Consider the following 17,275-nt stretch of genomic DNA (forward strand, 5'->3'; position numbering starts at 1 on the left):
GCGTGGGAGCGGAGGTAAGGTGAGTGGGATGTTTATTTTTTTTATTTGGGTGTTAACTAGGCCACCAGGGACATGTCTGGGGGGGTTAACTAGGCCACCAGGGACATGCCTGGGGGGATTAACTAGGCCACCAGGGACATGCCTGATGGGGGTTAACTAGGCCACCAGGGACATGCCTGATGGGGGTTAACTAGGCCACCAGGGACATGCCTGATGGGGGTTAACTAGGCCACCAGGGACATGCCTGATGGGGGTTAACTAGGCCTACCAGAGGCATCACTGGGGGGTTAACTAGGCTACCAGGGACATGACTTGGGGGTTAACTAGACTACAAGGGGCATCACTGGGGGGGTTAACTACAATAGCAGGGGCATTACTGGGGGTTAACTACAATAGCAGGGTCACTAGGGGAACAATACTTTGCCTTGCCCCGGGTGCTGCAAACCCACGCTACTAACTGCCGCACACGGTATGCGGCCCTTGAATGATTTTATTAATGCCCGACCGGACCTCGACATGGAAAAGGTTCCCCACCCCTGATTTAAACCTACACTACATTCTTAACTGACTAAAAGCAAAACCATACCACTTTCCCATGGCAACCAATCACAGCTCAGCTTTATATCTTAATGAGAGCTCTGATTGGTTTATATAGGAAAATCGGACAGTTTTGCTGTTAGTCAGTTTTCATGTATTCCCCTAGGGTGTCAGTCCTTATGTTATGTCTCTCAGTGAGGACAACATAATCTACATTACAGGTTCACTTAAATTATAATATAAGACTCCTATATCTAATTACAGAACGAAAGAAATCTCAGCAAGCCCAGGATTTTGGTGGAATTTCATTGAGAGAACAAAGCTTAAGAATTGGTAATCTTAATATATGTTTTTGCCAGGATATTTATGTCTTGTTTAGCAGCAAGTTGTTAATGTTATTACAGTAGTGTGCACTATGTGCTTCCTGAAGCAGCTCCCATAAACACTGTATTGATTGGAGGCAGAGAGGACACCATGTCTCTGGCTTCATTAGAATCTACAGATCCTTGTCCAGCATATTGTCCAGATGTTCCATACATGCACTGAGACGTGGAGCCTGATATGCCACTCTGCATGCTAGAAGCTGTGTATTAAAGAAATTGAATAAAGTGAATTCATAAAGTACATTTTAACAGATTAAAATATGGTTCTACACAAATTTCTTTAAGGCTGGGTTCACACTATGTATATTTGAGGCTGTATTTGTGAGGCTGTATAGCAACCAAAACCAGGAGTGGATTGAAAACACAGAAAGGCTCTGTTCACATAATGTTGTAATTGAGTGGATGGCCATCATTTAATGGCAAATATTTGCTGTTATTTTAAAACAACGGCTGTGGTATTGAAATAATGGCCGTTATTTACTGTTATATGGCGGCCATCCACTCAATTTCAACATTGTGTGAACAGATCCTTTCTGTGTTTTCAATCCACTCCTGGTTTTGGTTGCTATGAGGACCTGACATGAGGACCAAATACTGCCTGAAATATACATAGTGTGAACCCAGCCTAAGGGTGTATTCAGACGTAACAGATCCGCTGCGGATCCCTGCCCTGTACACTAATGACAGACAAACTCGCAGCGGGATGCACATCCTGCTGTATGTCAGCAGCCCGCCCCGTTAACCGGAGCATATATATGACCCGCTCCCCACTCCGGCTTCATGTCCTGCTAAGCTAATAAGTTTGCTGCGATGGGGCAGCGCACTGATTGGCCGAGCAGGACGTGCCTGGAACCCTCGAAGCAATCCGAAGCGGGGACCAGGTGATGTATACGCTCCGGTGGCCGGGGGGTTAACGTGGCGGGCTGCTGACATACTCACAGCGGGATGTGCATCCCGCTGCAAGTTTGTCTGCCATTAGGTGTACAGGGCAGGGATCCGCAGCGGATCTCGCTGCAAATTTGCTGCGGATCCATTACGTGTGAAAGCTAAGGCTATTTCTACCTCTGAATGTATCTAGAATACTTAATAAGCAGCTTTCTAAAAAAATTGTTACTGGGGTACTCCGGAGAATGGCCAAAATAATAATAATAATAATAATAATAATAATAATAATAATAATAATAATACATTACTTTAATAAAGTTATAATAATTTGTAATATCACTTTCACCGCTTTTTTAACTGTATTGTTTTCCATTTACTGTACATATAGACCTCCGGTGACTGGCAGCAGGAAGGGGTGACACAGCCTCTGCTGCCACTACTGTTTGTGTTGGGAATTTCAGGGCTATCCAATCCCTGCAGTTCCCAATCCTATATATTTTCTAGTGCTGCCAGACAGCACTATGTAGAGCAAGGTAGCGTTGCTCCATGTACTGTATATTCTTTTATAAAGTACGAGGAGGGGGGGGGGGCTGCCTGATACGATCACATTGTCCAGCAGCCTTATGCTGGGTTAACACGGAACGATTATCGTGCGAATTTGCACCATAGCGATCAAATTCAAACCATAATCGTACGTGTAAACGCAGCGAACGATCGAACGACGAGCGAGAAATCGTTCATTTAGATTTTTTAACTTGTTCTTAAATCGTCATTCGCAAAAAATTTGCCGATCGTTCCATGTAAACAGTCGTTCACTGATTTTACCTTTGTGCGAGATAGGCTTAAGCGATCGCAAAACGATCAGAAAACAAATTTTCTGTACGATATATCGTTCCATCTAAACGCTGATCGTTATAAAAGAAAAATCGTTACTTAGAAATCGTTAATCGTACGATTGGGCGAATTATCGCTCTGTGTAAACCCAGCATTAGTGACTGCAATCACCACCAGAGGCTCCCAGACACCTCAGTGTCCACCAGAAACAGTACTACTCCTGTGCTCAGTTTGCGTGTGCTTTTTTAGGTCAGTTCTATTAAAATGAATGGAGCTGAATTGTAATACCACATCTAATGTGGGTAGGACAGGGGTGGTGCTGTTTTTTCAAAAAAGTATCTGTGCTTTTTCTAATCCTAGATAACCCCTTTAAAAGAGAAGTCATGTGAAGCTCAAAAATTACAGAAAGGCAAGTTAGTGCAGGAACATAATAAACAAAGTATACTTGCCCATCCCCATGCCTCCGTAGTGTTCCCGGGTCTCGTTAAAAGCTGCCGACTGTCATTTTTTACTAGAATCTGGGTATGTTATATATTCTGCTCCTTCACCTGTGACATGGTCCCGCTGCTAGATCACCTGCTCAACCAGTCAGTCACTAGAGTGGTGTCCAGTCCATGAGTCGGGAATGTGACATTGCAGCTGGAGAAGCTGCAGGAAACCGGCAGCTGTCAGCGAGACCTGGGAGCGGCACTATGAAGTACAAGGATTGGTAAGCATACTTTATGTTCCTGCACCCCCCCTGCCTTCCTGTCATTTTTTTTTCACTGGATTTCTACTTTAAACTACATCCAAATCCCAAATTACCCAGGTTTCAGTCAGGTTATAGAATCAGGCCATGTTCCCACTTTGTAAGACACCGGCCGTTCTGTGACCCGGCCGGGTCACAGAACGGCCGGTGTCAGAGAAGACCATCCCTGATGAATTGGGATGCGGGCACATCCGTGTGCGCCCGCATTTCAATTTACCATTGCACACAGTGAAGCGTGCGGCTCCACACTGACAGGTTTTTATGTCAGTTTTTTTGCGGCGCTGCTAGGGATCCTGGCCGGAGTATATACTATGGGGGACATTTATGAAGTCCGACGTTTTTACGCCGGACTTATAAATGTCCCCGCATCTCCGGCGCTACAGAGATTTATGTAGAGGCGGACTGCCTTTACATAAATCCTGTGCGCGTCGGTGTGCACAGCCGAAAACCTAGGCCACCTGAAAGGTGGAGTAGGTTTTCGGCGTATCTTTGCGCTGAAAAAATGATAAATCGCGCACTTTGAGTCCGCGCCCCCCGTAACGCCCCCACCACACCTCCTCCCCCCCCCCCCCCCCGGCGTACTCGGTATTAAGTGCCGATATGCAAATATTTTATTCGCAAATCGGCTATTTGCGAATAAAAAAATACGCAAATCGGCACTTTCCGCCGAAAATCATCCGTACGCCGGATGATACAGTACATGTCGCCCTATGTGTATACTGTACACTCCAGCCGGGATTCCATAGAGGGCATCACTATGTAAGTACTGTAGTAATCACAGCCGTTGTTGCAAATCGGCAACAATGGTTGTGATTATTACTTAACTTACGTAGTGTGAACACAGCCACACACACACAAAGCAGTTACTCAAACAAAATGCTAGAACATTTTTTACACAGTTGTAAATTTGTATGCTGTTTTCATTTTAAATGTATTGGCACACACTTTACACTTTAAGGGTAGCTTCACACGTACCGTATCGCTGCGTTTTTATCGCTGCGTTTTAATCGCTATGTTTTTGGTGCGATTTTGACATGCAAGTTTTGATTTTCACATGATTTTCATGTGAAAATCAAAACTCACATGTAAAAATCGCACCAAACATGCAGCGATAAAAACGCAGCAATACAGTACGTGTGAAGCTACCCTAAGTTTTTTTTAATCTTGAAACTCAATATTAGACTAATTGAAAGGGGCTTTGTTCTCACAACGTCTTTTTAGTAAAAAAAACTGCTGTTGCTTTATAATAATGGCTAATAATAATGATCATAATCATTATTAACGTCCGTCATTATGAAAAAAAATGCAGTTTGCGGGAACATAGCCAGAACCTGACTAAACACATACTAAACAGATAGCTCAGTCTGTGTATTATTACTACATTTATTTAACAGGACCTGTATGTCAGTAAGATCGTTTCTTCAAGAATAAAGACATTTTAAATTAAAACAGAAGTAAATTCTCAATAAATTTTTTACTGTACTGTAAAAATTAGTCTTTTTGAGGGGACAGATGCCCCTTTTTCAAAGCAATAATTGATTTTGTATTGTTCTAAAAGAGATATGACTTTTCCTTACCCACTGAACTGCGGCAAAGGATAGGTAGTGATGTGTCGGTATAATAGGTACCCAGTTGTTTTCTTCCACTGTCATCTAGTATATTAAGTGGATCTTGGATATCACTGAAGGCATGCAATGGTCTAATGGAACTAATGCTACTAATTACTGATACGTGCTGATCAATCATTGAGCCTAGTCGATGGGAGTCGGAATAGTTTAAATGGTTTCCAAAGTAACCTGTAAAGAAACAGAAAATAAAATATTTTGTGTTAACTTGGATGAACTATGGCATTCATCAACTTAATTTAAAGCATGTTTTTTTTTTGTTTTTTTTAATGAGACAATCCCTTTAACCCCTTTCTGACAACTGACAACCTTTGAAGTAAGTGACGTCCGGCATTATCATGTACCAGTACATCAGAATGCACCAGAGGCGTGAGGAAGTGAGGACAGTTGATGATGGGCCGCAGTGACTCCTTTGCCGTACACCATTAACCCCTAAATACTGTGATCCCAACATGATCGCAGTATTTAAATGTCAGTGATGGGAGTGGTACCTGACACTGACCAATCAGGACCTGATCATTTTTACTGACTGCAGGAGGTCTAATAATTACCTTTGTGTGGTCTGATCAATGTTCTTCTCAGGGTCTGCCTCAGGCAGACTCTATGAGCAGATCGCCAGCAATACTGATTAACCCTTTAAGGACCGTGCTAACTTTCGTTTTTGCGTTTTCGTTTTTTCCTCCATGTGCTTAAAAGGCCATAGCACTTGCATTTTACACCTACAGACCCACATGAGCCCTTATTTTTTGCGTCACTAATTGTACTTCGCAATGACAGGCTGAATTTTTCCATAAAATATGCTGCGAAACCAGAAAAAAATTATATGCGCAGTGAAATTGAAAAAAAAAACGCAATTATTTTTCTTTGGGGGGCTTCATTTTTACGCCGTGTGTCCTATGGAAAAACTTAGTTGTTATATATGTTCCTCAAGTCATTATGATTAAAATGATATATAACATGTATAACTTTTATTGTATCTGATGGCCTGTAAAAAATTAAAACCATTGTTAACAAATATACGTTCCTTAAAATCGCTCTATTCCCAGGCTTATAGCGCTTTTATCCTTTGGTCTATGGGGCTATGTCAGGTGTCATTTTTTGCGCCATGATGTGTTCTTTCTATCGGTACCTTGATTGCGCATATGCGACTTTTTGATCGCTTTATATTACATTTTTTCTGGATTTGATTCGACCAAAAATGCGCAATTATGCACTTTGGGATTTTTTTGCGCTTACACCGTTTACCGTACGAGATCAGGAATGTGATTAATTAATAGTTCGGGCGATTACGCACGCGGTGATAAAAAACATGTTTATTTATTTATTTTTATTTGTAAAATGGGAAAAGGGGGGTGATTCAGACTTTTATTAGGGGAGGGGATTTTTTATTAATAAAAACACTTTTTTTAACTTTCCCTTACAGTAATATGAAGCCCCCTGGGGGACTTCTACATACACAGAACTGATCTCCCATTGAGATCAATCCTGTGTATATAATAGAGCAATGATCCATCAGATCGGTGCTCTATTATAATGGTCTGCTGCAGACCATCTGAATAGATTGCCAAGCCGGGATCAGCGTCATTCCGACGCTGAGCCCCGGCCGGCTCATTAGAACGGATCTCCCCTCAGCGATCGCATTGCGGGGGGGGGGGGATTTCCCACTAGACACCAGGGAGAGGGGGCACAGCTGCTATTCAAATGCAGCTGTCAGCTTTGACAGCGGCATTTGAATAGTTAATTAGCCGGCCGCGGCGATCGGCCACGCCGGCTAATACACGCGGTCCCTGGCTGCACTTAGCAACCGGGGACCGCGCGCTGCAGAGAGGCTCACGCCGGGAGCCCTCTCTGTTTACTCTTAACGGCCGCATGACGGGTATACCCATCATGCGTTGTTAAGAGGTTAAAGGAGTAGTGCGGCGCTAAACATTTATTCACAAAATAACACACATTACAAAGTTATACAACTTTGTAATGTGTGTTATGTATGTGAATGGCCCTCTTCCCCATGTTTCCCCCCACCCACGCTAGACCCAGAAGTGTTGGTGCATTATACTTACCGCATTTGTGTCGACCCCCATCCGCCATCTTGTGACAATGACGTTGTCTTCGGGAGGGCAGCCGAACCGCTCCATCCGTCCCTCATGCCGGCCCCCCTCTGCCACGTCACCAGCTGCTCAGCCAATCGCACAGTTATGCTCAGCCAATCGCGGCTGAGCAGCTGGTGACGCAGCAGAGGGGGGCCGGCATGAGGGACGGATGGAGCGGCTCGGCCGGCCTCCCGAAGACGACGTCATTGTGACAAGATGGCTAACGGGGGTTGACACAAATGCGGTAAGCATAATGCACCAACGCTTCAGGGTCTAGCTTGGATGGGGGGGAAACACGGGGAAGGGGGCCATTGACATACATAACACACAATACAAATTTGTATAACTTTGTAATGTGTGTTATTTTGTGAATAAATGTTTAGCGCCACCCTTTAATACTATGCAATGGCATAGCATTGAACAGTATAAACAATCTAATGGTTGCATGTAATAGTCCCCTAGAAGGACTTAAAAAGTAAAAAAATTAAGATAAAAATATATATATATATATATATATATATATATATATATATATATAAAACCCCCTTTAATAAAAATCCAAATTACTCCTTTATCCTATTTTACATAAAAAAAAAAAAATAAAAAGTAAGCATATTACGTATCACTGTGTGTGTAATTGTCCAATCTATCAAAATGTAATGTTATTTAATGTGTACTGTGAACTTTGTAAGCGAAAAGCAGAAAAAAGCACCAAAATTGCAGATTGATTAGAAAAAAAATAAATAAATAAAAAATTATCAAAAAGTCCCATATACGCCAAAGTAGTACTAATTAAAACTACAGGTCATGGCGCAAATAAAGAGCCCTCGAACAGCCCCATTAGTGAATAAATAAAAAGGCAATAAGAGTGAGAATAAGACAATTTTGCAAAAAACAAAAGCTATGTGAGTGTGGATATCGTTGTAATCAGACCAAACTACAGAATTATGAGCAGTGTACTTTAGGTGCATGAGCTAGGAAATGCTCTTTATGCATTGGTAAAATGTGTACACAAATTACTTTGGGATCACAAATGCTTAAAAATGATACTTTTTTCTTAGATTGAAAAATGTGGCCAACTGTTTGCATTTTTGTATGCAGTATTTTCCTCCTTCTCCAATGACAGCACATCATCCTCTGATATCAGAGGAGGCTTGGCTGGATGGATCTTGTCTCTGAGGAAAGCCTGACTAATATATGGATGCCCAGAGGCAGGCCTGATTATTATTTGGTTGCAGAGAGGAGGGCCTGTCTACTATATGGATGCATAGAGGCAGGCCTGATTTTTAATTTGGTTGCACAAAGGAGGGCCTGGCTACTATATGGATGCACAAAGGGGGCATGACTACTATATGATACACAAAGTAGGGTCTGACTGATACATGAATGCACTTAAGGGCCAAACTACTATATAGATGCACAGAGCAGGGCCTTACTACTGTAATGGGGCAAAGAGGTGGCTTATCTACTTTATGAGGGCAAAGGCCCTTTCTACTACGCGAGGGCATAGAGAGGGCCTAAATACTACATGGGGGCTAAGGTGGGCACTGTTACATTATGGAGCCTAAAATGTTTATCTGGCATCACCAGGAGAAGTCTTCATGATAGTCAGGCCAAATGAAGAACAAGAGGAAAAGTGAGCGAATTTACAGTCATGTTTTCTGTTATCATGGCCCAGCACTTCCTGTGTTATGACTCTTGATGAACTATGTTTCCCAGGTCATCTGAAAGCTCATAGAGAAGACAGTCATTTGATTGATGGACACATTGAGCCATGACACTCAATCACAGCTCCTCTTTAATTTTACCAAAGCTGAGAGCTGAGCTGTGATTGGCTGCTGAGGGCAGTATACACCAGTGTATATTTTACACCCTTTGATAACTCTCCCCCTATGTACAGTGTTGTGCAGAAGTCACTAACCCAGTCACAAGACCCAGTGTAGTGTCCAGCACAGATGTGCCACTAAGTTTTTATTGCACCTGGGCAAAGTACTTGTTCCAGGTTCCCACATTGGGATATGACCAGGTTTATTCTGTGTTTTCCCCACTAAGGGTCAGTACTTTGTTTTTGTATTCTTTATTACATGCACAGCTGAAGGAAGCACTGGGTTAATTGTGTTTGTCATATGTGTGTTTTCTCCCAATCTAAGGTGCAGGCCTGTTTCCCTACTTTTCTGTCCTATCTCCTTTGTTTTCTCTTTTTCACTACAAAGCCCCACCAATCACAAGGTATTTTAATTTCCCCTACAAAAGCAGGTTAGTTCCTGGCTTCTTTCTAGTCCTCTAGTCAGTTCAGAGAGAGAGAGAGAGAGAGAGAGAGAGAGAGAGAGAGAGAGAGGAAGAGAGTAGCATGCAGTACCCCTCAGGAGGAAAGGACGTCCTCTGAGGATAACCTTGTTCATGCCAGGGATACTCTCAACAAGATACAGGGCTGTATACCTGAATTGGGTACTGACCCCAGCAGGACAAAGCAGCAGATTATGCCTATGTATCCTGCTGCAACGCATGGCTAGTTTGGGGAAGTCTGCTTAACCCAGCACAGGGACCTGGGACCTCGTACAACCCTACTGTAGGGCATTAGGTAGTCAGATACATGAGTACGAGTATCTTCTTCTTCTCTCAACTACACTATCCCGGCAGAGTACACAGCTACATTGGACAGGGCCCTCAAGACGCTCCTCTACTCTCACTTCTACAGTTACAATTTCTTCTACCTCTTGCCTGCGCATGCAGTTACTGAAGCTTTATTTTTTTTGTATTGCACTGAAGTAAACTTATGTTATTCTTGTTTAGCTACTGGACTACACACCGGGATACACTTGAGTTATCCAAACCTGTAGAAGCAGTGCCTGTCTGACTGGGGGTGGGTACCAATACCACTCCAGGCTACCGTGACAAGTACCCAAGTGACCCTACACCCACCTAGCAGCCACAACACCACCAAAGGTACCCCAGCTAATGGCAAGCCCACTGCTTCGCCACGCCAGTGGATCATATTGTAGAGTTGTACTATACAGGTACAGTAGGTTAACCACTTGTTGACATCCTGTCCCTTGTACATAGGAGGTCTTCCAAAATTTAGATGACAGGCTGACCATCTTATTTATTATTGCTGTTAACCCCTTCAGGACCAGACTTTTTTTTTTTCCGCTTTTGTTTTTTCCTCCTCGTGTTTAAAAGACCATAGCGTTCGCATTTTTTCTCCTACAGACCCACATAAGCCCTTATTTTTTGCGCCACTAATTGTATTTTGCAATGCAACTTTTGCATAAAGTACGCTGCAAAACCAGAAAAAAATTAAATGTGTGATGAAATTAGAAAAATTTGGGGAGTATTTTTATTTACGCTGTTTGCCCTAGGGTAAAACTGTATAATTATACAGCATAGGTCTCAATGAGAGATCAGTGTGCTTATACTAGAAGTCCCCCAGGGGGCTTCTAGTATAAGTGTAAAAGAAAAGAAAAGTGTTGTTGTTAATAAAAAAAAAAAAAACTCTCCCCAAATAAAAGTTGGAATCACCCCCCTTTTCCCATGTTATAAATATAAATAAATAAACATGCTTTGCATTGCCGCGTGCGTAATCACAAGAACTATTAACTTATCACATTCCTGATCTCGCATGGTAAATTGCGCAAGCGCAAAAAAATTCCAAAGTGCAAAATTGCACATTTTTGGTCGCATCAAATCCAGAAAAATTGTAGTAAAAAGCAATCAAAAAGTCGCATATGCGCAATCAAGGTACCGATAGAAAGAACACATCATGGCGCAAAAAATGACACCTCACACAGCCCCATAAACCAAAGGATAAAAGTGCTATAAGCCTGGGAATGGAGCGGTTTTAATTAAAATTTATTTGTTAACAATTTGTTTAAATTTTTTACAGGCCATCACATAATATAAAAGTTATACATGTTACATATCATTGTAATCATAACGACTTGAGGAACATATATAACAGGTCAATTTTACCCCAGGGCGAACGGCGTAAAAAAAAAAAAAACTCCAAATAAAAGAAATGCTTTTTTTTTTTTTTTCAATTTCACCACACATTGAATTTTTTTCTAGTTTTGCAGTTTACATTATGTGGGTTTCTAGGTGAAAAAATGCAAGTGCTATTGCCTTTTAAGCACAAGGAGGGAAAAACGAAAACGCAAAAATTTTAATTGGCCTGGTCCTCTAAGGGTTAAAAGCTTTTTATTCCCATGCCTATAACGCTTTTATCCTTTGGTCTATGGGGCTGTCTGAGGTGTCAATTTTTGTGCCATGATCTGTACTTTCTATTGGTACCTTGATTGAGCATATGCGACTTTTTAATAACTTTATTTATAAAATGGAAAAAGGGGAGTGATTTAAACTTTTATTAAGGGAAGGGATTTTTTTATTATGGTAATACTGCATAGATCCATAAGATAGGCACTCTATTGTTTTCCTCTGCTGAAAACAATAGAATGCCATTACGGCGCAGACCCCGACCCAGGTCAGATGTGGAGATCGATCCTCCGCCACCACTTCGCGGGGGGGCAATCCTCCCCACTAGACACCAGGGAAACTGCAAAGGAGCATTGTAAATGCAGCTGTCAGCTTTGCTACAGATAGCACCCGGCACAGCAGTGGTTCAGAGCGGGGTCGCCGCACAACCCCCCTCTGAACTTCCCCACCCGCATGAGGATGTACAGTTACGCCCTCATGCGGGAAGGGGTTAAAGGGGTATTGCTAGAATTTACAGTTATCCCATATCCACAGGAAAACGAAGTGATTGGTGGGGGTCCGACTGAGGGGACCCCTGCAGGATAAGGGATAACCAGGTGGTTTGTAAGTAGAGGTGTTATACTCCCTTCTGTTCAATTTATTTCTGGCTTATACAACATTTTCCGTTGCCAAAAATCTGCAGTGTCTAGAGCTACCCTGAGGAGTGACTATGGGGGAGTGGTTATGGGGCGTATTTATGGGGGCTGCAGCGCACATGGGAGGTATGCTTATATTACTGAGCAACTGCTCAACCAGAAAGAACAACCACGAATTACAGAACTAAGTCCCCCAAACAAATGGATTTTTTGTGGTTTCAAAACCTGGCAGACAGGTAAGCAATGCCACATGCGTCTGCAGCAAGTTTATTGTTTTATGTGATATTGGAGTAACCCTTTAAAGTTGCTTATGTGGAAAGAAGGTCTTAGCCACTTTTCTTTCTGTTTTGGACCAGTTTCACACATACACTATCGTATCAGATTTCATGCTGCGAGTTCCACAGTTAAATCTGCTGTGATACTATTTCTTGACATCTTCTATGGCTTTATATACGCGCAGTTGATATTTTATTCCGCTGTAAGAATTTAAAGCCCCTTCCCACCTAACCCACCACTGCAGGGCCGCGGTCCTGGTTGCTTCTTAGGCTCCCAGTTCCCTGACGTCCTGCTCAGCCAATCAGTGGCTGCGGTGGGTCTAATAGGGAGTATAGCAGTTATCAGAGTTTCTCCGTAGTTTAGCCTGGTGATGGTCACACACAGTAAAATAAAAGCAAAATATGGCTATGTTCACACAACGTGAATAATGGAGAAAAAACGTCCGATTTTGCTATTTTAAAAAACGTCAGTTTTTTGCCGCGATTTAACTGACTGCAATGACAATGCATTGGAGTCAATGGGAAGATGAACTCCCAATGCACACTATGCATTGAAAAACAGACGTCTTTGCCGCGGACGTCAAAATAATGAACATAAACATTATTTTCGGACGTCTTTTCCAATCAGGGGACGTTTTTTTATTAGTTGTTCACACACAGTTCTTGTTTTGTAACCGTTCTTTCTCCGTTTTTACTATTAAATTCAATGGACTTTTAAATTAAGACACACCCAAAGGGCAATTATTAATCCCAAACTAAAATAATGTGCAAGCATCAGTCATTGCACTAAGGGGAGGCAGGCTGCTAAAAACGTCCGTTATTTTAAACTCAAAATAACGGACGTAATTTTAAACGGAGCTGAAAAAAACGTTGTGTGAACATAGCCTAAGGCTGTAAATTTGAGTGCAAATAAAAAGTTTGAATAGGTAAAAAAAAAGCTGTATTTTGCTAAAACAGGTCGTAAACAAGGAGCATGTTGTATTTTTACATACATACTCAATTATGGCCACTGTTTTTTCTCCACTGTGCACTGCTAGCCAATTTCCCACCTACTTTAATTTTAGGCTATGTCCCCACACAGTATTTCTGCTCAGTATTTTGGTCAGTGTTTTGCAACCAAAACCAGGAGTGGATTGACAACACAGACAGGCTATGTTCACACACTGTTGAAATTGAGTGGATGGTCGCCAATTAATGGCAAATAAAGGACATTGTTTTAAATAAAGACAATTATTTGCCATTAAATGGCAGCCATTCACTTAATTTCAACAGTGTGTGTGAACATGGCCTTTCTGCGTTGTACGGACTGTGACAGGAGGATCAGATAACAGCCCTGACACAGAGAGAAACAGAAACAAAACCTCCTCCCCTCACCTCCTAGCAGCACGTTCTCCCCCCTCCCTTCACAGAGATCACATAGCAGAGCTGAGGGTGTTGTGTGTGTGTGAGGAGCAGCGCAGGGGAGGAGCTGGATGGAGGGAAAAGTGTATCCAGTGCCACCATGACTCCAATGTACTACATGAGGGAGAGTGGGTGAGTCACTGAGGGAAGGACTACAAGTCCCAGTACAACACAGCTGTAGTCCTTCCATAGTACATAGAACATTCACTATCAGATGTCTGCAGCAGGTGACATTATCCTACAGTGTTATGAGAGCAGATCACTGTATCTAATCCCAATGTGTGTGATACCATCTGCTGGAGCTCTGTATCTAATCTTACATTGTGATACTGTATGCTGGGGCTGTATCTAATCCTGTTATGTGTGATACATCTGCTAAGGTGCTGCTCAGTGAATGGAGGGATGCAGCCAGGGAGATGAGGGATAGGCCACGCCCACTTTCTCTCAGCCAGGAGAAAAAATCATTTATTCTTCTGAGCCAAACAACTGGTGATATCTCAGGGAGCATACACACTATCAACACAGTTTAGGGCTTTTTTTAAAGGGTAACATGAGGGCTTTTTGTTTGAGGAATTTCATTTTTTGGCTACTGAAATTATACTTGCGCTTTAAAAAAAAAAATGTGACCGTGCCTCTCTAAATGTCCTTATCCAACCGGCATGCATTCTCTAGCCTATTATTATTACAAAAGATGAATAGTTAATAAACTATGTGGTAAAAAAATACAAGAACAGTGTTAAAGGGAAACATGCTGACACTAATTTCTTAAATGTTTTTAAAAGCATATATAAATATATATAAAAATAGATCATGGTATGTCCTTCTAGCATGTCTTACCTTTCTTTTTAGAAAGTTGTAATTCTAGATTACCAGGTATATTAGTTTCTACTGAAACCCAAGTAAATAGAGTAGGCTATTTATTCCCTTTCTTGCTGATACCAGTGTTTAATTACACTTCCCTGCAGTTATTGATATCAAACTTATAAAAAAACAAATCTTGTAAATCAATAGGCTATATACCTACTACACCTATACACCCTTGTGATTTTTTTTTTTTTTTATTGTTCATTTATTTTCTGAAGGCAAATTACAGAGGCTTTCCAGGATATTCACATGACAGGCTATTAATAGTTATTCCGCGGGGTGCTGACACCAGACTCCCAGTAAGACTAGAGCTAGAGGAACTTGGCTCAATTCCCTGTGTGGCGACGACGACACTGATATCCTGAAGCCTCAGCTCAGGGGAACTGGATATAGGCACCCCACCAATCAACTATTGATAGCCTATTCAGTGGATAGACGAACAATTGTTTTACCCTGGGCAACCCCTTTGACCTCTAGATGACCTGTACTGCATGGACATAACAATATTGCTCCCATACGGCAAACAGCATAAATGTAAAAAAAAAGGAAACAAATCCCAGGATTGCTGATTTTTGTTACATTATATTTATAAAAAAAATTAAATAAAATGAATAAACATTGACCAATACATCCAATACATCTACAAAATTATGATACAAAAAAACCTAGAGATTATGGCACAAAAAATGATGCCCCAAACAGCCCCATAGGTAAAAAAAAAAAAAAATTAAACTGTTAAATCACAATAGAGCCATTTTAACCAACTCTTAGAAATTTCATTGTTCACTGCTAAAAAAAAAAATGTTGTAAAAGCTATGTAATACATGTATATTACTGTATTCAGAGTGACGTATAAAATAAAGATAACCTTTCAGTTTTAGTGTAAAGTCCATTACATAAACACCGAAACCCCCAAAATTTGTGAAGTTGTTTTTTTTCCCCAATTTGACCCCATAAATAATACTTTTAGGGTTTTGTCACACATTTTATGGTACATTGAAAAGGTGCTATTACAAATGATTCCTGATAAAAACAAAAGCCCTTACACAGCCCTGTACATGGAGAAATAAAAACTTTATGGGGGAGATTTATGAAGTACCACAATGAAATCATAAATTACTGCAAAGAATTCAGTAACAATGAAACTGCAATGTGTGAACACAGCCTAGATGTTCTGCAACAGTTTTGGGCGGGGAATAGGCAGGGTGGGGGACTGTGATGAACAGCTAAAGGAAAGCATTGCATTCTGGAACCACCCCCCCCCCCCCCCCCAAACAAATGGATTTTTGGTAGTTTTAAAACTGGAATAGATAGGTAAGTAATGCTATATGCTTCTGCAGGAGTTTCATTTTTTTAACCTTTACCTGGAGTTTAACTGCCCACAGTAACCAATTACAGCTCCTCTTATATTTTACCAGAGCTGAAAGCTGAACTGTGATTGGTTGCTGTGGGCAGTTTACACCAGGTGTATATTTATACCCTTTCATAAATCTTCCCTTATAGCTCTTAAAAGGCATGGAGGAAAAAAACAGGGAAAGGGTTAGCGCTCTGAAATCGAGCGTGCTTTAAAAATAAATATTAATACAGAGACTTCTTGGTAGGCAGCTCAAACAGGGGAGAGCAGGTACAAGGCAGTTTAAAGGGGAGATCTGACAAACTGTACATGCTACAGACATGGAACTAATTTATATTTAAAGAAATTCCTATGGAATATTTTTTCCCACCATAATAATTACAAGGCAAGAAATACAAACTTTCAAAGTGTCCATAGCCTTTCAGATGAATATTTGGGTCTGTCTGGCACTTCTCTCACATTTAGTCACAGCCACCCATCTTTATTTTACACTCTTCATGCATATACATTCAACAGGAGATTGGGATGTCCTCCCTATGACCGAAACCAGAGAGAATAGGGGAAAAGCATATCGGGTAACCAGGTGACACAAAATTTACATTAGAACCAAAGTGACTTTACTTACTTTCAGGCAATTATTTTCTGTTAAAAGGAAAACTGCACAGTCACAAAGATTGTGGTGGGTTTCCCCAGGATGAAAATCTTGGAGTACATGAACACTGATAACATGTGAAGAAGGAGATTGCTATTAAACAGGTTCTACACTCAATTAGAGCTGAAATTATCGGTTTGCATTTTCCCTGTTTGAAAGACACTTTAATTTTTTTGGTTTGTAAGTAGTGTTAAGCGGACTTGCTGAAATATTTGGGTTCAGCAATGCTGCCAAGCATTCGAGTTCGAAATCTTATTTCGGTACTAGTAAAGAGATCTGGAAAGGGAATGGTAAAGCAATAAATATACCGCCTGGAAAACATGGTGGATTATATGATGTTTACCCAGCATTTCAGTCTGTAACAAATACACAAATATGAAAAACAAATGGGCAAAAGCAAGGTTATAATTGAGTTTCAGAGAATCATGAAGTGTGGGGTAGGGCTGGGCGATTAATCAAATTAATTCGATTAATTCGCCCAGAAAGTTAGAATTGATTTTATTTTTTGTGAAAATCGTAAATTCGATTTTCACAAAAAATCATTGCGACGGTGCGGCGCAGCGCGGAGTGTCGGGCGGGAGGTACAGGTCAAGCGGGCGGCATGGCGTGCAGTTTCGGGTGGGAAGTGAGGTACAGGTCGGGAAGTGTGGAGAGATGCAGGTCGGGGGAAGTGCGGCGAGGTGCAGATTAGGCGGCTGGCGAGGCGTTGAGTGTCGGGCGAGTGGTGAGGTGCAGGGCGAGCGAGCAGACTGCTTAACAGTGCCGCGACTGACCTTCCCCCGC

The 17,275-nt window shown here is 41.6% G+C and overlaps 1 protein-coding gene across 1 annotated transcript in view; it reads right to left on the minus strand.

Moving 5' to 3' along the window:
• Window positions 1-896: 896 nt before the first annotated feature.
• The window catches only part of RFX6 (regulatory factor X6), a 75,604-nt gene continuing 59,225 nt past the window's right edge, over window positions 897-17,275 (minus strand). The window contains exons 18-19 of the mRNA XM_069973680.1: window positions 4,965-5,183; window positions 897-1,120 (exon numbers count right to left, since the gene is read on the minus strand). Coding sequence (XP_069829781.1) covers window positions 951-1,120; window positions 4,965-5,183 — 389 coding nt within the window. The 3' untranslated portion in view covers window positions 897-950. The remainder of the gene's footprint in view (window positions 1,121-4,964; window positions 5,184-17,275) is intronic.

This window comes from Dendropsophus ebraccatus, chromosome 6 (assembly GCF_027789765.1).
Source record: "Dendropsophus ebraccatus isolate aDenEbr1 chromosome 6, aDenEbr1.pat, whole genome shotgun sequence".
NCBI lineage: Eukaryota > Metazoa > Chordata > Amphibia > Anura > Hylidae > Dendropsophus > Dendropsophus ebraccatus.